Source organism: Echiichthys vipera (assembly GCF_963691815.1).
Source record: "Echiichthys vipera genome assembly, chromosome: X".
In the NCBI taxonomy this organism is placed as follows: Eukaryota; Metazoa; Chordata; class Actinopteri; order Perciformes; family Trachinidae; genus Echiichthys; species Echiichthys vipera.
Window position 1 is genome coordinate 37178763 of NC_139825.1, and position 24930 is coordinate 37203692.

The 24930-nt window shown below is 41.5% G+C and overlaps 1 protein-coding gene across 2 annotated transcripts in view; it reads right to left on the reverse strand.

Annotated features, from left to right (window-relative positions):
• Positions 1-9047, reverse strand: part of lrig1 (leucine-rich repeats and immunoglobulin-like domains 1) — a 43323-nt gene extending 34276 nt beyond the window's left edge. For both annotated transcript variants that reach the window (XM_083939228.1, XM_083939227.1), the window contains exon 1: positions 7998-9047. In XM_083939228.1, the coding sequence (XP_083795354.1) occupies positions 7998-8200 (203 nt within the window). In that variant the 5' untranslated portion in view covers positions 8201-9047. The remainder of the gene's footprint in view (positions 1-7997) is intronic.
• Between the last annotated feature and the right edge of the window lie 15883 nt (positions 9048-24930).

A 24930-nucleotide genomic window follows, 5' to 3' on the forward strand; every position in this document is an offset into this window, starting at 1 on the left:
AAAGGCCCTTTAATGTGGTCGATTTCAGGGCATCGTAAAACAAGTGTGTGTCACAGAGCTTACACGCACGTAGCAACGCACGCACGTGGCACACACACACACACACACACACACACGGCACACACACGGCACACACACGGCACACACACGGCACACGCACACACACACACACACACACACACACACACACACACACACACACACACACACACACACACACACACACACACACACACACACACACACACACACACACACACACATCACAACTACACACACACACACACACACACTACCTCTTCCTATCATTAAGGACCGGTTTATAGCCAGGCAACTGCAGTGAGAGTGCACACAAAGCTAGTTTAGGCAACCTTTTACACACCAGTTAAACAGAGGAAGGAAACTGGCAATATCTTATCATCTCTGACAAGTTTAAAAGCAAAAGCAGAGAGACACGATCTGCAATAATAATAATCCTAAATGTGATGAGCTAAAACCTGAGTAAAGGGGTGAGGAAACTTAGGTGCAGGATTAGAGAAACCGATGGAATCAGCATATGTCACCATTTGCATTACAGATTCCCACCGCCCCCACACACAACTCAAAAGGAGCTGTTCCAGCAGCCTTTGAAATCAGTGAGGCTGGGAGCGGTGACTCTTTCTGAAGTTTCCGAGGCAGGGAGACGGGCCACATCTGGGGCCATGTGCACCGCCACTCTTCATGCTGCTGGTTTGTGGATGATGCATGGATGGAGCGAAACACTCAAAACAACCGGGGGAGGAGGTTGGGAAAAGGGTTTGCATTAGCCACCGAGGCACCGCATTACACACACACACACACACACAACACACACACACAACACACACACACACACACACACACACACACACACACACACACACACACACAACACACACACACACACACACACACACACACACACACACCACACACACACACACACACACACACACACACACACACACACACACACACACACACACACACACACACACACACACACACACACACACACACACACACACACACACACACACACACACACACACACACACACACACACACACACACACACACACACACACACACACACACGATTGTAGCATGATAATAACAATGTAATTTGTAACAAATGGCGCCAGACTATTATGAGTAAAAGGAAATGAGCGTCCTCAATTAATGAAAAAATAACATAAATACTGTATGTCTCTTTAGGGCTATTGTTTTAGTACTGTGTAGACAGCTGACCTCGCGCTCTCAACTTCAAAGCAAAGAAAAAGACAGGATCATTAGTCAATTTTTACCCGATTATTGTTTATTATACTAGGAGAGCAAAATGCTGCAATAATTACACTTCAGCCAGTGGTGAAATAAGTGCCTAAATAGTGGACTCCAAGTACATGTGAATATGTGGCCATCTAGACAGCGAAGTTCTGATGCCCCTTTCCTTTCTACAGTACCAGATAGACTAAAAAATCTTGGCCTAACTTAGCTCTCAAAGCTCCACTCACTTTTCTGCCGGTTTCTGCCTGTTTTCTGGGGAGAAGCTGCTTCACTTGCACAGTACCTCTCCCTCTCTGGCCAAGTCATGCCTTTTTTTCTCTAACATCTTCTCCAGATTTCCAAACTCTTACCAGATGTAGAGAATTCACAGATGATTCATCGATCAAGCCCACTTTGTGGAGACCGACTTCAGGGGAGAGAGAAAGGTGGAGGAAAAAAAAAACTTGGCGCCCTAAAGTGTCTTCACAAAAGGGCCATCTATTCTGTTGACTGGATTCCTTCAGAATGACTTGTGGCAGCAGCTGTTTGATTGTCATTAAAGCCGGTGACAAGGCCATGAGCTCACTCGATATCTTCATGTTAATGTCAGCTTTTATCTGTTGTTATTAGAGTAGGGGCTCAACCTTAGATGTTCCTTCCTAATTTGTTCACAGCTAATATTTTTGCATGAATAATCTCTGTCGGTTAAAAGAGGATCATGTACGATAAAAATAGATTTATGCTTGCTTTAAATTTCCATATAGGAACTCTGTGTACTTCTACTATCTATCTTACCACCAAACATCCTGATAAGGCATGAAAAAGAGCAGCTGATAAAAATCTGTGCCAATGATAATATTATCCTAAAACCTTCTAAGCGCTCAAGTTTGACTTTATAATATCCACAAGAGGACATGCGAGTCACAAGGCTAGGGAAACAATGACAATAAACAAACTTGGTATAATCACTCCCAATACCACAAGATTACAAGGCTGAGTAGCGTGAAATGCCCTAGAAACCACAAGAGGCCGGACCCTGCAGAGTGCTGCTGCTGTTGCGGCATATCTGCCCCAAATGCTGAAATGTTCACCTGTTTGAGCAAGTGAAGAAGTATTTCAGTTTAGTGTTCATAGAAATAGAAATGGCAATGAGAGAAACACTGTACCAAGAGGAATGATAGTCCTGCTGCGGCAAATTATTTTTACATGATTATTAAAATAGGTCAGATAGAGTAAAACACTACTTAAAAGTAAAAAGGAGTTGTGTCTGATAGTATGTGACATACAAGCAGATGGTCTTGTAGTTTCATTTCCTCTGGGTTTTCTCAATGTGTTATAACATGTGTGACAGTGGTTGAGGTTTCTGACCACCGACAGGACTTTCACCAACTAGTGGAACAAGCCCGAAGGCAGCTGCAGGAGCAGCCTGTGACATTGACAAAACACTTCCATGCAGTGGGCGGAAAATTTACACCCACCTCCCCTCATATTCCCCCACAGGCCAGGTTATCTAAAGCCACACCCTCTGCCCACCAATACACAACCAGCCAGCTAAGCTCCCAGTCCCTGTCAGGAAACCACCAACACAAAACCATTTCCTGAGGGCAGAAACCAAAACCAACTATTGGGGTGGTGTTTACCATTAGGGCTGTACTGTGAGGTTTAAGGGTACGGCTTGGGGGTGAGTCACATTAGAAAGTTGGGTGTACACCAAGCATTATGGCCAGCACAGACCTATTTCTTAATGAAAAACTGGACAAACCCCCCCAAAAAACATCAACTTCCGCTAACAATAAAAAAAAAAGGATTTTACGATCTCACAAGCTGAAACACAGAAAACAGACACCATGTATCTGCTTTATCTCCAAACACAGCAATATCAGCCAGCAAAAATCAGTAATGTTCATGCTTTTGTTTACTTGCAAAATCCCATTACGCTGGTGGCATTGTGGGCAAAAATGGTTTTTATACACATTACCATGGCTGCAAATAAGATAAGGTACCACTCCTGAGAGGGAATATGTGACTGTGTGAGAGCAAACTTGCTTCGAATGTTATTATGATACGCATCAATCAGAAACAATGGACAGACATCTGAGACTGGTGGTCAATTTGTCAAAAGTTAGAAGCACTGATGTAAAACAGCAGGATATGTTTGACAAATAAATTCATGACTGCAGAGGATTTAAAGATGTGACATCAGCCCGTTATACTGAATTGTTTACCCTGAAAACCTGTGTGGTCAATCACGAGAATGGGACATAAAAATAAATAATTGACACGGTTTTCTTGCAATGCATTATTAATTCAATAATAGCGCAATATGTTCCTAATCTCATCTCATCTCATCTCATCTTTAACCGCTAATCCGGGGTCGGGTCGCGGGGGCAGCAGCTCTAGCAGGGGACCCCAAACTTCCCTACACTAGTAAATTACTGCTTGTAAGTTCCACACCTAATCAATCACACCCAAAAGTCCTTAGTTCCTCACCATCCCTCCTTGTTAGCTCTGTCAGCTCTGCCAGAATGTGCCAACATGTTTGTTTCCTTGATTCCTCATCAAGGCCACAGGGGACATTTGCAATCAGCCTCCTGAAATTGACTATTTTCACAAGTGGGAGGCAGGATTGTTTCTTCACTTACAGCGACATGACTACTGGGAGTGATACTGATGGATAAACTGCCAACACCTACCCCCTGGCCAGCTATCTCCCCATGACATATATTCATCAAGGTTCCCAGAATTACTTCCTAAAGTGCTTTGAAGGTGACTAAAACAGTGCTACCTCAGAGCAAGAGGCGCAAGTGCATAATGATAGTCCAATACTATGTATTTGAGAAGAATCATAGTGCCTTGTAGTTATAAAGTTGTGGGTTGCCCAGAGAGCATAGGAATGATATTGGCACAGAACTACTATGTCATGACTGTTAATGCATGATTAGGCATGAATGTAAAAGGGAATTTTGGTTTGTTTTTATTGTTTGTCGGTGGTTCTTCTCTTTGCTTACTTGCAAACTACTGTATGTATCGAACAGCAAAATACATCTCTCAAAATATGCAGTGCAGAGGATGTTATGGACAAGGATTTTTTTACATTCTACATTTTACAGGGTTTTGGCTAATGCAGATATTCAGCCTAACTGAGGTGGCTACTGCTGCAGCAGAGAGGATATAGTTTGGGGACCCTCTCCAGAAACTGAGCAAACACCCGACTGGTGGAGCCTTTGCTCAAACTGCCCTCCGATGTGGGCTGTTTTTCTTGGATCCTGACGCGTTTCACATCATCTGTCGGATTTTTGGCGTATCTCTGAGGCGGAAACAGGCCAAACACAGTTTATCTGAATACAAAGCACACGTTGAGAGACCTGGGTTAAAATGAATAAACCGTTGGAACAGTAGAAAGAATAACTAACTTGACTTGTATTGTGTATTGTGTTTATATAGTGTGTTTTACAGGTCTACGTTTGGTGAAAAAGGGAAGCTTGAATTTAGACAATGTGTATATTTTTAGTCTGGTACTGGTACTGTATATGGAGGAATTGCGGGCTACTGCCAGTAGGAGAGATAGGCTTTCTGTGTCAATATCGCACACACTGAGGAAATGTATTTATTTAATGGACTAAGTCGTCCACACGATCGAAAACAACCTTTTTTTTCTCCATCGTTCTTAAAAGGTTTTCCGTCCACACGAACTCGGCTCAAGAAATATCTGCGTCCACATGAAACCAGTGAAACCGACTAAAAACGTTGTAATTCCCATGTCAGGCCTGGATGTGGCGCTGTAACTGCCACAGAAATACACCAACAGAGAAGAAGAAGTGTGGACAGGCCCTAAGTATACCATCAGCACTGATTGGATGTCCAAATAAAAGGTGGTAAATTTTCCCTTCAAGAACTATTTCCCTCTGTAAGCCATGGTTAAATGCAGGCCCTGAGGTACCACTGCTGTGTTCATTACTGTAATCCCAATTCCAGAGCCTGTAAAAAGATAACTGCAGCGAATACATGACAGTGCAATCCTTTTTCACTCACACAAAAGGGTGGGAAATCTCCATTGGTTTTAAGCTGGATTTATCCTCTCCGCTTGAGCTACCAAAATTCTATAAACAGCTAAAGACAACACAGAGGACGTTAAACACCTGCCAGTAGTTGTGCAAAGCATGCATTTAGGTACAACTAATTGGGGGGGGGATCTTGTTTATTAACAATTTCAGTCACACATGTTCAGGTTATTGAGATTTTCTTTTGAGCTTTATATCTGTATTATGTAGAAGAGAGAGAGACGAAGAGTGGTTTAGGTGAATACTGTCCTCCCTGACACTACTGCTGCTGCTGCTACCTCCTCCCTGGGGTAAACATAACAGTTGATTCCACACTGATTTCACTTGATGCCTGATGGTAGAGATAGACAAACTGCACTTTGTTTAAGACCAAGGCACAGCAAACTGAAACCCTCGGTCAGCTCTATTATGAGGATAACGCCAATATTGTTCCATTTTACTACAACTTTTGCTATATCAGCTTGTCATTTTCAACTAGTCCCCCTTTTTGCCTGAGAATAACATTACACCCACAGGCAGCACACACACATTCTTGTGCACAGGAAGCACTCAGAAACTAAAATAACTTTCAACCCACAACACAAAAAGTAATTTCATCCACTCAAGTGGACAGAACTTGGCGTATGGTACCTTATAATGGGATCACAATACGCCACAAGTGAAATTGTCCATACTTGTCTCTTTGGGTTTACAGTAATCATGTGTTAATCTGGCTCATTTACAAACCCCGGAGGAACAGAGCTGGTTCCCTTTGAGTTACCTGCCAACATAATGTGACTATCTCAAGTGGTGTGGAAATATGCAACCTAGGTGTTTCAAAAGATAATCCAATGCCATAAAGCCATTCCCTTTGAAAACAACAAGATTGCAGGTCCTTAAATCTTGACCGATAAGGTTTGGCAAAGATAACAGAAGTAGACTTATAGTGGGACAGGGCTCGCACAGGACCCTATCTTTACAGAAACCAAAAGGTTTAGAGCAGCTGTTTCACATTGGACATTTGTCCCACAGTAGTTGTCCTTTGTCCACGAGGACAGGAGGAGCAGTGTGTGTCTGTGTACTTGCATGATAAACAGCGTCTGCACTTGAACTTGGCTAAGTGGTGCTTCAGGGCAATGAGTCTACCCAGGCACAAGTGCTGTTATTCATGATTTTAGAGGACTTTTTAAAAGTTACATTCCTTACTTCCCAGGGGAAGATAAACTGCCTAACACAGGAACCTGGGAGCCAGAGAAGTATTTGGTCTTTAACCCCACGTTCCCAGCAACACACACAAAACAAGTGCTGAAGATTCCCAATTGTCATTGAGGATTCAAAAAGAATTCACATCGGTTATAATATAGGTGGGAGCCAAAATGTTGATTAGGAGGACAAAGAGTGCAGTTGTCTGTACATAAATTGTGTCATTGCTTGTTAAGTGCTTAAGTTCACTTAACATTGAAGGATGTTCCATAAAATATGTCCCAAATTGGCTCATTTCCTAAATGATCTGCAGACAGGGTTTCTTTTGTCAGTCTTATCCTGTGGAACCAATGCTTCATTAACAAGAAATTTGATTTCTGAACTATGGCTATAAATGCAGAAACACAAATTTTGGTAATACCCGTCATAAATCTGACTGAATAAAGCATAGATTTATTTTCTTATGACATGTTTGGGTTTATTTGTTTACTGACCCAGAGAGGACCATTTGTTCATTCTAACATTTGAAACATGAATACATTTTAAGACACAAAAATATGCATGTCCACTAGCATTTAAAAGCTATGAAAAATCTCAAAATGAACTGACTGCTAAAGATGATAAATATATTAATCTGAAATATTTGTGGACGTTAATATAATTTTAAGGTAAAACACTAGGGATTTGATCAATATAGGAAAGTGTTCAGGGATAATTCGAGTCTGACACTTTGAGAAGAATTTTCAGATCAACAGGACACCTTTTTTAATTTTAAGTCTTTTTGGATTTTACCCCAAAATACCTTATGTCCACTAACAGAATGCTCAGTTTTTGTGTATTAGTTATCATTACACCTATTACATTGTTGTAAATGCATGACAATGTTGATTTCATAAGCTGAAAAAGGAATGTGTCATTGAATAAGTTGACAAAGAATACTACATTTATGCCTACAGTCAAACTCGATTAAGAAATCATTTTTCCTGTTGTGAAAGATGAGTTATTGCATTGCATTAACAATCCTAATCAAGTTACAACGTGATGTGTCCGGACTGTCTGAGCAAATGGTGCTGGTGTGTTGTTCCATTAGTTTTCAGAATGGGGTGCAGGGACCTCCAGGGGACTTTACTGGGGTAACAGTGGGTGCCCAGCAAAAATATTTTAAGTTTAATTTTACTCCTAAAACTAACTCACGCAAAGTTGCTGTTATTGAGAAGTAATAAACTTCAGACCTGTGGGCTTACACTCTCCCAGTTATACTTAAAAGTCAATTATGCAACAAATCACAACCACTGCAATCTTCTAAGATGGGATTCCTTAAGAGAAATCTCGTCTCAACAGGGGTCCACTGCTTTGTGGCAATGTATCTGTGTCTTTGACAAAAAAAGTTTATATTACGCACTCACATTTTTACTTTAGAACCATTGTTACCCCGTTACGGACTGCTCAATAAATAGGCGCTTTACTTACAAGGAAACAGTCCGGACTGGAAGGTCCAGAGGCGTAGCCGTCAGCTCCAGGTTACTACAGTCCACTGAATCTCCGTTGCAGGTACAGTTCTGGGCACACGTCAGGTCTGAACTCAAACCATAACTGATAAACACTTCGACCGACAAAATTAAATAAAAAACGCAACGAGAAACATAACCAAATCGTCCCAGGGACGCCGCCATTTTGTATCCAGTTTTAATAGCGCGGCCGCTGAGCTCTCTCCTCGTCCCCACAAACTGGAATATTAATGTATCTTCGGGGAGACTGAATGCTTTTTATAGTACATTAATTGGCTTCTTGTGCTGCAGAGGCTAGCACAAAGACACGTGATGCGGTAAAACGTTGTCAATCCCAGTAACAGCCTTTTAGGACACAAGTTCCCAGTCCAACTTTCTCCTCTGGTGTCCGACGCGGGCTAAAAAAATCAAAAGTGATTCACAGATTAAACTGCTACAGTGAACTTGTATGTCTCACTGAACGCAAACTTGAGTTTAAGGAGTACGTTCATAAAATGCTAAGAAAATATAAAATAAACACAAAAAAACAACATCAACCAAACAACTACTTTCTCGATAGGATATTTGCCTTTGGTGACATGTTTGAAACAAGCAACAGCAAAAACGTTAACGGACAGAGTGCGCTCGCATAACTCTCAAAATAACTGTTGATCGGAGGAGCAGCAGTCACAATGTTTCAAACTTAGCAGAACGGCTACACTGTGACTTCCGACTGTGTAATACAATGTCCACTACAAAGTGAAGATGTAGCAAATTAAGTTAAGTTAACACCCGCAGGAACGGTGCCGAAAACTCCAGCGTCGGTCTCTCAAGCTGAGCGCTGATATCGTCCAAATCTCACCAGCACTTCTCCGCTGTAGTCGAATAAATCCAACTTTGAAACACACAGTCCGTTCAAGAAGAACTCAGCCGACAGCTTATCAGGTGCAGTCTGCGGTCACAAAATCTCGACGATCTGATTAATATCAAAATAGAGCCCCCCCTCCTTCCGACGGTGTACCACCACCATGAGTTTTTTCCTTTCTTGAGTTACTTTTCCTTTTTTTCCTGGGTGATCGTTCCGTAGTCCCACGTTGGATGCACAACAGCGATTCCAGGGTCCTCCCATGACTTGCCACAATTGGCTGTTGCGATTTGATGGGCGGGTCAAGTCCTAACCTCATTGGCCGTTACCGGTTCTCCGTGCAACGGTGAGTTGGAGAGCCTTCGAGCAGCTGTCAGTCAGCGGTTGCTGTCCCCGCCTATGTTTCCCACCCCGGGGTGTGAAACCGCACCACCTCCTTACTCTCACTGCTTCTTAAAGAGACAATCACTGGGATCAAGCTCTGTAATCGCATTATAAGAAGCCATAATAACATAATTAGTTTCAATGCCTTAACAATTCAGTTTAAAGTGTTTCTTAGGAAAACTTAATTTGAGATTTACATTTAAAAGAAAAAGTCAGAGAGAAAGTTATAAACACTAGGCTGTAGGCCTTTTTCCTCCAAGCTTCACACAAGGAATTTGAAGGAAGCAACAAGTGTTACTGGACCTAATTATTTTGTTCCTATTATTAGTCATTTATTAAATAACATTTGTGTACTGCCATAAATGACTATTGTATGAATAGGTGTGCCAACACAAAATGATTTAACCACACTAATCAGCACCATAAACGTAGACTTTTAAAATACTATAAACAACCAACTGTTGGATGATTTCATTTACTTTACTTTTTAATTTAAGATTTTTGATACAAAGCATGTATTTATCTTCCCAGCAGCAGGGGTGGAGGAGGTATCCTGATATTTTTACTTCAGTAAAAGTAACCTTAGAGTGTAAAAATACTCTTTTACTATCAAAATTCCTCTATTCAAAATTTTACCTTAGTAGAAGTACATTAGTAGTGATAAACATATAGGTTTATGTAAAGTTCAAGAAGTAAAATCACTCAAGATGCAGAATGGGCCGTTTCAGAATTATATATCTATATATATTTATATTGTTCTAATTTATAATTGCAGTGTGTGAATGTGTGCCTGAACGAATAGATCAGTTCCTGATGAGCAGATGGCACCTTGCATGGCAGCCTGCTATCAGTGTATGACTATCTGTGAAAGGGTGAACATGGTAAGTGTAAGTACAAGTCCATTTAAAATAATTGAAAAATTGAAAAACTACTATAAATCAATATAGTACAACTACATTAAAATTGTACTTAAGTTAAATACAGTGCTTCAACATATTGAATAATTTTATTTTTGAACACTTTGGCCCATTTTGCTGATGATATTTTTACCTGTGTAAAGAGTTGAATGCAGGACCTTTACTTGTAATGGGATATTATATTTTGCCAATGTAATTTTACTTGAGTAAAGGATCAGAGTATTTATTTTACCACTGTCTGTTCGTTAAGTTGTGAAGGTGTGTCTGAGCATCTGTGTAGATGATTGTGTGCTAACTAGGTGTGGATACTTGCTGGTATGTACATCTTTGTGTTTTGTGCATCCAGACTAATCTCTTCACCATTTGAGATTGCCATATAATGGCCATATGATAGCACTAAATTCTTCCCAAATGTTGAAGCCATGTTTGCCCTTTGTGTCAGAAATGCACATCTGTGATAAATCAGTGGCCCCTGTCAGCCTCCTGGCTCCATGAACACTTTTTTTCTCATCACATTTTTTCCTGGCACTGACAAGCCGTATTGATTGACTTTGTCAGAGCTATTGTGATCGCTTTGTGTTGGGAGAGGTCCCAGATTTCATTGCTATTAATCATGGTAGCGAGGACACAGATATTCACACCTGCAGCACTGCAGGGTGTTTAGTGGCCGAGTTCCTTGTTCCTTTTCCAGTGAGTAGGCCTAGGTTTCACATTGCACCATTCATGTGTGAGTGAGCACAGTGGTCTACAGGTGAGGCCTCCAGCTCTTAGAAGCAAGGAAAATATCTGAGAAATGAGACCCTGTTAAAACATGACTTCATTGGTGATGGAAAACTGAGTAATGGATGACAACCAATTCCTCAAAAGTGGTCCTGAAATCTTGAGTTTTAGACTGAGAATTGTTTGCAGCTGTAGTTTAGCTTATAGGACTAGATAGTACAATCCCTTAGATAATCAGCACTTGGTGTAGAGTTGGGGTTAAAGGGGTAAACGCTTCTTTGGGGTCTTCAGGTGGGCACCCTCCTTCGTTGATGTTTCCTTGAAAGACCCATGACACCTTCAGAGGGCTCAACGGCGACACATGGCGTCCCAGGTGTGCCCCCACCTCTGCTTTTACCCCTCAATGGTCACTTTGCAGCCCAGCTGGGGTCCTTTCTCCTGATCCATAGCCAGCTGCTGCTTCGTTCGGCAGCATCTGACAATGACTTGACAGCTAGTCTGAAAGCCTGTCCTCGCACTCCAATGCCTTTGAGAAGCTCGGTTGTGGATGGGGCAACAAATCCTGTTCACCCAACCGCAACCTGAAGCACCTGGGCACACCAGCCATGTTGTTCTGCTTCAGCTGCTATGTCAGAGTACTTCAGTCGCTTACGCTCATATGCGTCACCAACTGCAGCCTCCCATGGCACAGTTAGCTCAACAATGAATAGCGACTTTTGGGAGGTTGACCACAAGACCAGATCTGGCCTAAGAGTAGTTGTAATAATCTCAGGTGGAAAGGTGAGTCTCTGGTCTAAGTCATCCTGCATTCTCCAGTCCCGGGCAGTGTCTAGGAGGGTTACTTCTACTCTTGCAGATGGCTTTGCTGGGAGTTGTCCTGCTCTTACAAATGGGGTGGTGTTTGTGTGCCTAGGCATTGGAGGGAGGGCGTTGTTGCTGATTCTCGTTCCATCCAGGATGATCGCCAGTTGTTGTAGGACCTGGTTGTGTCTCCAGGTAAAGCGGCCTTGAGACAAACTGGTTTTGCAAAATGCAATTGTAAAATGTATTTAAAAAGAAGAAGTAAACCTTGGTCAAATGTCTAATAATCAAATGTACACTTACCAGTGCATGCTATATTGGTTTTACAAGAATATATTTAAAATACATAAAGTTTCTTAACATGGACATATTGTGCTCATTTTCAGGTTCATACTTGTATTTTGGGTTTCTACTAGAACGTGTTTATATGCTTTAGTGTTCAAAAACACATTATTTTTCGCTGTCAAAGTCAAAGTCTGCTCTGATCGGTCAGTGTGTCCGGGTCTTCCTCAGTAGGATAAAAAGAGGATATGTCATGGCGTGATATTGCGTCATATCATTCACTGCGTTTATATGCACAGCAGTAACTTGAAAATGTTTTCAAGGGAATAATTCGATTATTGAAGTTCTCTGCGAATACATGAAAGGGGTTGAATGGGAAAATGAGGGGGGTAACTCGACCTCCTGTACAGTAGGTAGCGCTCCACCAACATACAACTGGTTGGAATATGGCTTTTTCTTCCAGTTCACCTATATCAAAAGCACAACAGCTTGGAAAGCGGGGGGTGGCCGACTTTTTGACAGAATTGCGACAGAAATCTATCTTATTGGTTGTGATGTTACATGCCATGGTGAAGTCCCCCCTCAGTTTAAAGGTAACACTCATGTTGTTGTTGTTGTTTTCAAGTTGTTTTGGCACTGTTGCTTCCTGGTCTATTCTATTTCTGGGTCATAAGCCGGGGCAGTTATAACACATTTGGTTCTACACTTGGGCAGGAGCAGCCTTCCACTGAACAGGCTCCTCTGGTTGCTGATGACGGTGTGCAGGGGGTGGCTGGCTGTGTCATTGGCGTACTTCTGTATGTGACACAGCTCCGAGTTGTAGTAGAAGTCTGAGGTGTACAGGGTGAAGAGAAGAGGAGCCAGCACTGTGCCCTGAGGGGCTCCAGTGCTGCTGACCACAGTATCAGACATGGCATCCTTCAGCCTGACATACTGTGTCCTGTCAGTGGGGTAGTCTCTGGCCCAGTCCACCAGATAGGGGTCCACTCCCTTCCTGTTCAGTCTTTCCTGAAGTATAGGGAGCTGGATGGTGTTAAGGGCACTGGAGAAGTCCACAAAGAGAATCCTTGCTGTGCCGCTTCCCTTATCCAGATGGGAGTGGAATAATAACATAATTAGTTTCAATGCCTTAACAATTCAGTTTAAAGTGTTTCTTAGGAAAACTTAATTTAAGATTTACATTTAAAAGAAAAAGTCAGAGAGAAAGTTATAAATACTAGGCTGTAGGCCTTTTTCCTCCAAGCTTCATACAAGAATTTGAAGAAAGCAACAAGTGTTACTGGACCTAATTATTTTGTTCCCATTATTAGTCATTTATTAAATAACAATTGTTTACTGCCATAAATGACTATTGTATGAATAGGTGTGCCAACACAAAATTAACCACACTAATCAGCACCATAAACGTAGACTTTTAAAATACTATAAACAACCAACTGTTGGATGTTTTAATTTACTTTACTTTTTAATTTAAGATTTTTGATACAAAGCATGTATTTATCTTGGAGGAGGTATCCTGATATTTTTACTTCAGTAAAAGTAACCTTAGAGTGTAAAAATAAATACTCTTTACTATCAAAATTCCTCTATTCAAAATTTTACCTTAGTAGAAGTACATAAGTAGTGATAAACATATAGGTTTATGTAAAGTTCAAGAAGTGAAATCACTCAAGATGCAGAATGGGCCGTTTCAGAATTATATATCTATATATATTTATATTGTTCTAATTTATAATTGCAGTGTGTGAATGTGTGCCTGAATGAATAGATCAGTTCCTGATGAGCAGATGGCACCTTGCATGGCAGTCTGCTATCAGTGTATGAATATCTAATGTTGTTCTCCCTCAGTTTCTGCTCCACCTTTCTCCTGTAGCTGTCCTTAGCTTCCCTCACACAGTGTTTCATCTTCTGCTGTGCTGTCTTCATGGCCTCCCTGTCCCTTCTCCTGAAGACAGCCTTCTTCTTGTTGAGCACAGTCTTAACTTCCTGCGTTACCCACGGCTTGTTATTAGGGTAACAGCGGACAGTCTTGACAGGGGAGCCCATGTCTGTGAAGAAGTTCAGGTACTCCGTCAGATAATGTGTCATCCCCTCTATGTCCTCACCGTGCCGGTCGATCAGCTCATCCCAGACTGTGGTGTTGTAACAGTCTCTCAGGGCACTTTCCATCTCAGGGGACCACCTCCTGATGGTGCAAATTGTCACAGGCTGTTTTTGGACCAGGGGGGTATACAGTGGCTGTAGGTGAACCAGGTTGTGTTTAGACTTCCCCAGCGGGGGAGGGGAGTCGCTCTGTATGCACCCCTTACATTAGCATACAGGAGATCAATTGTCCTGTTGTTTCTGGTGGGACAGTCTACAACCTGGTGAAAAAAAGTCAAAGTAGAGTCCAAAGTTGCATGCTTAAAAGTCCCCAGAGATGATCATAAATGCCTCAGGGTGCTGTTTGGATCTTGTCACAGGCAGTGGTTGTGTCCACTCTGGGAGGGATGTAAACACAGACGGTGATCACGTGACTGAACTCCCTCGGCAGATAATATGGCTGCAGGCTAACAGCTAGCAGCTCGAGGTCCTGGCAACATGAGACTTTCTTTATGGAGATATGTCCTGGGTTGCACCAGTGTTTGTTTACATACATGATGAGTCCCCCACCTTTGCTTTTTCCGCTTCCATTTGTGTCTTTGTCGGCTATCACAGCAGTGAATCCCGGCAGGTCCACGTAAGCATCCCGTACGAGCTGGTTTAGCCATGTCTCTGTAAAAATGAACAAACGGCTCTCACGGTAGATCAGCTGGTTGTTCAGCGCGGACAGCTCGTTGATCTTGTTTGGCAGCGAGTTCACATTCCCCATGATTACGGAGGGAATCGATAGCTTGTAGCGCCTCTGATTCTCCGCTCACTCTGCTTTTAGCTTCGCCCCAGCCTTGCAGCCCCTGGGTCTCCTCCTCAGCTCCCCCGGGATGGGGTGTTGTATCCCCCCTCGTCTATTTGGGCGTAGAGCCAGCAGTTTCTCTCTCTCGTAATTGAGAAAACTGGCTCTTTTTTGCATTTTAAAGTTAGAAATATCCATAGGATATATATAAACACACAATCTCTTCACAAGAAGAGTAAAAAAAGTAGAAAGAAAGAGGTCAAAATAAGGTAAAAGAGCTAAAAACCGGAGAGCTACTGGAGAGGCAGCCATCTCCTACAGCGCCAGCGTGTTATATAACCCACGGAGCATTTGCAGACGCTTAACACGATCATAGTCCGGGAAGGCTGTACATTCATGAATAATCGGGGTACTGAAGGGGTTATCTAGACCTGTTAACCGGGGAATGAGAAGTCCGATTATACTCTGGGTACCGATTATACTCTGGGTACGGGGTTATGTACGATGTTTGAGAACCAGAGTATTGCCTTACCCTGAATATAATCTGATTTTTAATCTGCAAGTAAACGCACATGGGGGAATGATTGGTTCATTTCATTGAGGCATACACAGTTGGCCTTGGGTCGGAAATAGTTTATATTAAAAAAAAAGATATGTACATGTTTATCGGCCGCCATTCTTTTGAGTATACCCAAAATTTTATGTCAGGTCAAATGCTTCGGAAACCACCCTTATTTATAATGCCGTCTGCTGTAATCTTCCAACATCACAGCTTTAGTTACACTGCGCATTTTTGATTCCCCATAACTCAAAGACGTGTCTTAGCCTCCTTCAGTAAGCCTCGGTCTCACTCATCTGTGTCCTCTGCATCTCTGCATTGTCATTGCAGCTGGGGAACGACTGTTACGGCACTGTAGCGGCACTTTCTACCTATATATAGTAAAGTTGTGACATCATATCAGGTACGAAGGTCCTGACAGCTTTTTTATAGGCACAGTTTCTGAATACAGGCTGTATACAGGTGTGCCTTTCTCCATTACTTGAGCATTTCAATACTTTCGCAGTGTTTATGTAGCACCGAGAAGTGCTAATCAGAAATCGCAGGGAAATTAATTTTTAATTTTTACAACATTGGGACCTTTAAGACAACTTACAATAGGGCATGATTCGATTGTTGTACATTACCATTATTCCAAACCTTTATGCATAGAATGGGATTCCTCACCTGATAATAAGATTGAATTGCCCTTTCATTTTCCACATCATTATTTCAGGCCTTCTGTGTCCTGTACTTATCTCTAGTACAAGCTTAGAAATTATAGGGGGTGTACAAATGCAGCTATCCTGAGTATGCTCAATCCTCCATTTTGAGTTTCCTTCGACAGATAGGGTATGTGGACCAGGTACTTTGGAGGTCTATTTCGAGTGGACTGTTGACATGTCTTTTAATGTGATTTATTTGGCTAATGACATGCTCTGGAGTACTTGGCACACAAATAACTTTACTAATGCAGCATGCAAATACCGGGTTAAAATTTTGAACAATCCACCAAGCTCACGTTTAAGGTTCCTTCACAAGAAATGTCTGTGTATTGTGGTGGAGGTTTATACCCTGTCATCTTTGTAAATGCCACCTAAGGCTTATTTCATAAACTTGAATAAAATCTATGATCACTGAATTTTTAATTTAATTTCTACATGTTATTTCAAAAGTGGACATAGCACAGTGCCCATTCAGAGTGAGTAGCCCTTCAGAATGCATGCCAAATGTTTGGCCCCTTGCTGGCTGCTTATAGCGTTATTGAGAACTGCTCATTTGATCAACTTCAGACTCGACACTGCTCTCTCTTGATTCCTCAGCAATAAATTAATGCAAATTTAATTGGATAAACAGTTCGTAAGATGTACAAAGGACAGTCATACTGTATATGCATAGACATAAAGACAGCATCACCTATTGGCCAAATTATTTATAGTCACTTAGAGATCATATCTACACATGTCCCCCAAATGCGTTTACAATAGCACAAATCGTTCAGCAGATATAACATGTTTTGTGATGTAACCCTTTTTCACTGCATTTGAGTGAACTTTAAAGGGCTGTATAGCAAAACTGTCTAGAACATCAAAAATCCCCAAAATTAACATTTTCCAGCTTGGTCCAGATATGTTCTTTACTAAATTTAGCGATGATTGTTCCAAATTTACAGGGGTAGTGAAAAAACTGATTTGGACACAATTAAAAATTGTGGGAAATTGATTTGGATACAAATGGGTGTGGCTTATATGAATAGATCCTTGTCCCAAAAATCACGGTTAAAATATTGGTTTCTGAGACATAGGATTCCAAAGTTGCAGGCCAGAACGTAAAGTTTATTCTTATAGTGCCACCAGCTGGCCAGAATGCATCAAATTTGATAATGTACGTCCATCGGATGTCCCCAGCAAAACACCCAACTAATGGGAAGTAAATTGGATGAACATTTCTTGAAATATGCGAAGGGCAGGATGATAGACACACACACATACGCCTTGCTTAATAGTTAGATGTAATGTATGTCTTTTTTTTTTTATTATAAAGCAGATCGAGGTGATATATAAATACTGTGAAAGTATATTAAAAAAATGCACACAGCTCTTATTCAGAAACTGTGCCTTTGAATGAGCTGTCACAGCTATACTACGTATTGGTAGAAAGAGCCGCTACATTGCCCCTACAGTCATTCCCTGGCTCTAAGCATGCACATTTTTATCTGTCATAAATTTATGGCGCTGAGCAGCACAGGTGTGCAAAGTGATTTCTTTCCTTGAGGGATAATTCTTCCTGGGTATGGACTGATTTATAATCTGAGAAGCAGAGAGCCATACAAAGAATTCACATAGTAAGGAAAGCATTAACAGCTTTTGCTACCATAACTGGTCCACACTTCACAGTCGCCCCTCACCCATTCTCCTCTGAGCTGCTGTGTGAAGTTGTGACTGATGAGAAGAGTGATGTTGGTCTGTCATGAGAGTGCATTGTGAAGAGGATAATGACTGCACCAGATGAGCCCTTGTCTTTTTTTTTGCATAGATGCTTTTAACACCAACCATATTGGCGTTTACACAGCTGGAATGGAGTGAAGGTGTCAATGCTCACATGTCTAAAGATTTTAGGGCTGGTATGAGAAAAGTGAAAGCAGTAGCTTTATAGCTGTACTTGAGGAGTCAACTATATATATTGTTCACATTTCGCCTTTTTTTCTTCAGTGCTCGAGGGGTAATGTGATGGCGTCGTGTCGGAGATGGTGAGAGGGCCGATGGGTGCGTAAGGCCTGGACCGATTCATCACGCTCGTCTTACTAAAATCTTCAAAGATAAGAAACCATCTGCTGCAGCTATTCATCAACTATAAAACAGAGAGGCGTGAAACCCGGCCAACTCATCATACCGAGACTGGATGGCTAACGGGTGTTGCAGGAGCGTGGAGATGCCTTGCTAATAGGAAGCAGGAATGGTTTGGGCATGTATGTCGATACCAGGCTGTCTGCTAAGTAGCATTATGCGTGGGGAACGAGTTAGTAAAGAGTGGAACAGCAAGACAGATGTCTAGAAAGAAAGAATATAACAGGATATACAACATACAGCTTGATAGTCCTCATAGACAAGAGGAGAGAAAACTTCTGGTGTCACGGCACGGGAAGTAATAGTAAAAGGATTTGTTGTTAGGTATCACAAAACCTTTATAGCTGTGACTATACTTACAGGCCATAACACAACTCAAATGCCTTTGCGGACCTTACCTGAACCCCACTGACGATCGTTCCCTCGTAGCATGGTTGGGGGCACTTCTTGTGTCACCAACCAGCACCGCTCACTGCTGACTGGCCGGACAAACGTTCTAATTTTACAGCTAAATAAAACATTAAAATATATTTCTGAAATGCGAAAGAATAGGCATTACAGTAACAAAATCATGATTGATATTTGTTCAGCACAGCCTAGTTTCACAGTGTGATCAGAGTTCATGAGCAGTCATTGACACTGCGTCAAAGACTCCTCAGCTCTGACTCCTCTGTTATTTTAGGCCGGTCACGGTGGAATCGTTCAGAACAGGAGTATGTGACTTTTCACAGATCTTCAATTTAATGAACTATAACTGTAAATATGATTCTCGTCCTGTTGTGCATGTACCTACAAGCCATAATATCAACTGCTCTCACATGTCACTGGCTAGCTAGCTTGCTATTATGGACAAAAAAGACAAATTCAAACTAAATCAGCAGTCAATATTAATCATGTTGTCAGTCAATATGTATTAATATGGTCCGGGAAATTTAAAGTGTCGTCTCTTAGGAAATCCAAAGTTAAAACAGTTCTGTTATAGCTATGTTCATAGCATAATATCATATGTTTCTGTAATACCAAAAGCCGTAGATGTCATCTCACACTGAGATAGGATTTCAGAATGAGGAATTTGCTGTAATCTGGCTCCTGGTTTTGTTCAAGTTGGAAGATGTGTAAATCAAACAGCTGCACTGTAAGGACAGGACTTTGCATGCAGTCACTAGGGCTAATGGACATTCAACAGCTAGCTAAGCTAGCTTGTCAGTAAATACTCAAAAATTGACTACTTGTTAAACCACAATGCCTCATTTTCTGTTTCTAGCTCTTATAGTCATACATTTGTTGGGAATTGTCAGTTGAGTTGACAGCTGAGTTATGGAAATAACAAATTATGGAAATAATTTTGCTGTTGATTATTTAGTGAATTAATCGTGATGAGTAATAAATCACATTTCTATAGTAACTTTATGGACAGATATCTCACCCAGTCATGAACCAAGCAGCTATTAATGGAGGAGGTGAAAACACAATAATGCCTGAATATAGAATTCAATTGTAGAGGGACACAAGCACATGATCCGCAGGTGTCCAAACACCACAGCTCCGGCTATTCTTCTGCCTGTATTCTTTTTTTAATTTTTATTCGAAGTGTGTGCTAACATTTACATTTCTCATCAATGTTTGTGTAATGAAGGCAGTGAATCATGCTGTGCGCTGCCAAGTTCCTGTCAGAAAGGCTTGCAGCTTGGCGGCCCAATGGCAAGTGATTAGAGACAAACCATACCAGCTCCCTAACCTGTTCCATCACGAGGTAGGTGTGGTTAGAGGCGCTCACCCTGTCTGTTTAAGCTTCAAGCCACAGTGTCAGCTGCAATGAAGGTATGCATTGTTAGTTGAAAGTTGGGCCAAAATGGCAGTTAGTTTCCATGTCCTTTCAACAGGTGTTTACTTGTGTCCACATTGCTCACATCCTCACCCTGCAAAGACATAGTTAAAGCTGTGGCTTGTTGGTTTACAGCTTCTTTGACAGGCAGGGTGGGGAAGGGTGACTCTCTTATGTATTTGGCTATGGGTGTTTTAATAAGCCTTGTCAATAGAATATTTCATAAAAGAAGTGATGGACTGGAACAGTTTTTGTTCTGTGCAAGGCGAGGAATGTGCTTGTTTTACTCTGAAAGGTGACTTCTGTGCTGCAGGGCTGCAGCAGCCAAACAGCGTTTTGTCTGCCAGCATTCTTTGTTTCTGTGATTTTAGGATGAATGCATTTGTACCAAGAAAGGATCTCATTCTCTCCTTTGTCTTTTCTCTCCCTCTTGCTTTCCTTTCAGTGTCTGCAAGGGTTTAAACACAGCTTTTGTTGTTGTATAATTACCACTGCTAGACTTATAGAACCCGGTGCTTCGTTCAGTACTCAACCATGTATGTTTTATTCTTAAAGCTTATTTCATTTGTTTTCACAAGAACCTCTTTTTTTAAACCTGTGAAATATAAAATCACTAGACCTACCTTTGACCTGTCACATTTCATGGCTGGTTACAGATTGGCCCAGCATTTCGACATCCGCTGAGGGCTTTAATTAGCCAGCTAAATCAGAAAGGTCCACCAGTCTAAATTCAATTAGGTCTTGAAACGCACTCAATGGCACCACAGGCCAGAGGTGGAAAATTTAATTTATTTTAAGTAACCAGACACCCGTTTAGTGCATGGTGGACCATATGGCCTCCCCCTTGGAGTGCGTTGTATATGTTTACGAGCAATTCATTCAGCATCATTACATTATCTTAAGTGCATTATTAACTGTGGAGAAATGGTAATTAGATGATGTGTTCACTGGTACTGTGTGTGTGTGTGTGTGTGTGTGTGTGTGTGTGTGTGTGTGTGTGTGTGTGTGTGTGTATATATGTGATAAACGGTTCACTGCATTTGCACTTGTGCATTTAATAAAAAACTGCAATTGGTGAGCTCTCCCTACAAATATTCTAAAGCAGGCATACACAACACAAAAACGTACTTTAAAAGCAAAACCACCCAAGTAGGCTAATGAACACAAGACTGACGTTCCATCTTTGAGGAGAATGAATGCATATTAATCAAACCTTTTCTCTTTCACAAACCTGCTCCTCTCTCTACTCACAACACTGCAGAGGCCAACTCATTAGTGGAGGCTTTGGGGACGCTTGTATAGCTATGTGGAGTACAAAGAGAGAAAAGGGCGATCCCTCCTTTTTCTCTGTGCTCCCTTGCTCCTGACAAAGTAGGGCCTCAGTGAATAGCGGAAGCAAAAGCGGAGCTGAATGGAGCTTGAGGAGTGGGGCTCGCTCATGCAGAGAGCTCCCAGCCCTTCTATACCTGCCCTGGAGAAAAGAGTGGCCAGCTGCTGCTGCTGAGCCTTTTTCCCCTGGCTTCAATAGAGACTTTGTGAAAGGAGCCTGGACAGGGTAGCTGAATATGGAGAGAGAAAGTGAGGAATGGAAGTAAGGAAGGGAAGGAAGGAAGGAAGGAAGAAAAAGGGAGGGAGAAGGGAGGCGGAGGGGAAATTGAGAGGAAAAGAGGGTACAGAGCTTGCATAAGCCTATCGTTATACCGCCACTGTGCACAGAGCCCTTGGGGTTGGTCTGCGACGGAGAAGAAGAGCAGCTTGGTTTAATCAATTGGTTGGGAAAGTCGATTGTTTGGGCAGTTCAAAGGGGAGATTGACTTTGGAGCTGGGATCGGTTGATGCCGGCCAAATCAAGCTTGGTAGGGCCTTTGCTAAAGCTCAAACAGAAAATAAGTACTTTATAACTACAGCTTTCAAATGCATGTACAGAGTACTACTGATATACATCCAGCAGGTCTCTCAGTGCTATTTAAAGATTTTGGGAATCATTTTTAAAATTCAGTCGCCTCAGAAACCTTCTCTTTGCTGCTGTTTTCTCAAATGAACTCAGGACAATGTCTAAACTTTCTCGTGCATAGCACACATCAGGATATTCTCATTTGCAGCGGACGTATTCTCAATTACTGGAAATATTCTGTTCAGATGTTTTGTTTCTTCCATTTTTTCCCGTCTTTCAAGTCTCATGATAGAAACGTCATCGACACGCCCACTTGCTGGCTGCAAATTCTCACACATGGGCTCAATCAGACATATAGTGCAGACTTGGTAAACTCCATTTGATGTCTGATCAAACTGATTCGGACACTTGCGTTCTCACAACTCAGCCGAGAAATGTAATTTCAGGTTTTCAGTGCATGTGTGAAAGGTACTTGTGTCTCTTACACACCTCCATCCCTTATTAATCTGTGTGTTTTTTCTTTCCCCACAATTCTATGGGTTTTATTGCACTGCTTTAACCATAGCTGCTAAGCTTATGTCAGCATGTTTTCTTCCCTTGTGCTCTTCTTACTCCTTCCACACCAATGTTTGGCTCCCTCCTTTTACCCATCGGCTGTTGCTTCATCTCCTTCTGTTGACTGTACCTACTTTTCTTTTAATGCCAATGTCTTTGCTCCTTTCTTTGCTCTTTCCTCACTGCCTACCCCCCAGGCCTCTGCTGCTGCTAATAGGATAATGGCTGCCATGTTATGCACACTTAAGACCCACAGAGCAGCGCTGAGGGCTGTGTGCATGTGTGTTTGAAACAGTGTGTCTGCCTTCTGTACCAGGCTGTTGGGAATAGGGATTGCAGAGGGAGTGAATTTCTACATCACCTCCGAAGTAAAAATTAAGAAAATTACACACATTTAGCATTTACATTCAGGATTGCACGAGGCATTTAACATTTAAAAACGGAAGAGATAAGGTTTTCACTGTTTTTTTACTCAGCCTTTATTAGAAGCTTACCAGCCTCTCAGCCCTGGGGCTGTGGGCTATAACTCATACTGTGTAATTATGAAGTCCCTACTCTTTTGACTGTATATACTGACTAAATAGATTTTTCAAATTTTCAAATACGGAATATAATAAAGAGGATTTTATCAAAACATATCCAGAATAAATCCTCTCTTAGATTTTCCAATTGGATTCTCTTTGTATTAAATCGGAAAGTAGGTGAGATAAAGAATGATTTATATTGTACTGAAGATATCTCTTTATCTGCATCTGTTTATTGGAAAAAGAGAAGACAATAACAAAAAGGCCTTTGGAACTTGAACTGACATGGCCAGATTTAAACTACCTAGCAGATGTTCACTGCTTCTGATGAACGTACAGTTCCTCTACAGCACAGGGGACATCTCACCACACCACTGAGCTTTGGGATCCTGCAAGCCCTATGTCTTCCACCCTGCAACATGCTCAAAGTTAAACAGCAAAGCACATGAACAGGGGAAAGAGACTCTGGGAATGAGTGAAAGGAAAAGTGAGTTTTTGCTCTGCTAATGTTTTCTCCCCCGTAAAAGAACAAGCACTAGAGATAAAGTGGAGCGAAAGCAATGCTAAAAACTGTCAGGGTTTTGCATCCAGCTGGAAATGTTCCCGATGGACACTCATAACATTTTTAGCATGCACCTTCACTTTATTCTTTTGGAGCTGCATGGTGCTGGAGGAATGCTGGAGTTCAAGATATCAAACACAGTGTACTGAAGTCACATCAAGAGCTTCACATGTACTGCCAAAATATATACAAGCACACTTTCTCCTGGATACATAGACACACCTAATGTATCAACATGTGCATGCATGAACATACTTTTTTTTTAAACCGACACACACAAACCCACACCCAGGTACATAAGCACTGTATGCACATTGTTGGACATATTAAATTCAAAGATTGGAGAACTCATTAGAATGAATCATAAAACCATCATCCAAAATCCAGAGATAAGAATGAGCCATGCGGTTGAAATTAACATTCCTCAGCACCTTGACAAATTTGAAATGCTCCGCAAAACAAGTTTGCAAAATCCAATTTGCTATGCCATCAAATGTGATAATTTAGCATCTAGCATTACACAAGATCTTGACAACTTCCATATGCCAGTCAAAACTGAATCCTCTGGCTGGTAACATTTGGCATGCAACCCCGTCTCCTAAAAATGTCTTTAACAAAGCTGCATCTGCAATTACGTTTTGTTGGAAACATATTTTCAGAGACTGGCGAATGTTTTGAAACAGTCGGTTTTCAGCATGTGGTTAATATTGTGAATTGAAACAAAACTAATTGATAAGGTTTAGAAAAAGATCCTGGTTTGGGTTAAAATAAGTATGCTTGTTACAGGATGTAAGTTATGTACTTAAACAAGTCACCATTGAGTTTTGGTTTCAGATGGGACATGGGCAACGTGTCCTGGGTGAAAGAACTGTGTTTAAGTTGTGATACATCAAAGACAAATATAATCCTGCGTAAAGTATACAATTCATTATATGGGAATGTCATTATGTCATCATTGTTAGGTTAGTAAGTTTCTATTTTTTAAAATTTTTTTTAAAACATGTACTGTAATGGTGAACACACATCAGATGTTTGGATTGTGGAGGAGAGGCATCAAAATCAAGTTAACAAGATCTGAACATCGGAGACCCATGTAATAAACTTTATTATCACTTTATAAGACATTCAACAGGTTGCATTTATTCCTCATTAGTTCACTACAGCCACTGACAGCAACGAATTGCCAATCACACACTAGTCTGGATCTTTTCCATCTTGACTTAACTCCTGCAGATCAATTTAACCTTTTGCACTCCAGACATGACAAGGTGATTAGTTTTGCCAGTGAGGTGCTGTTACGTGTCAAACTTGCCTGATGTTCCCCATTCCAA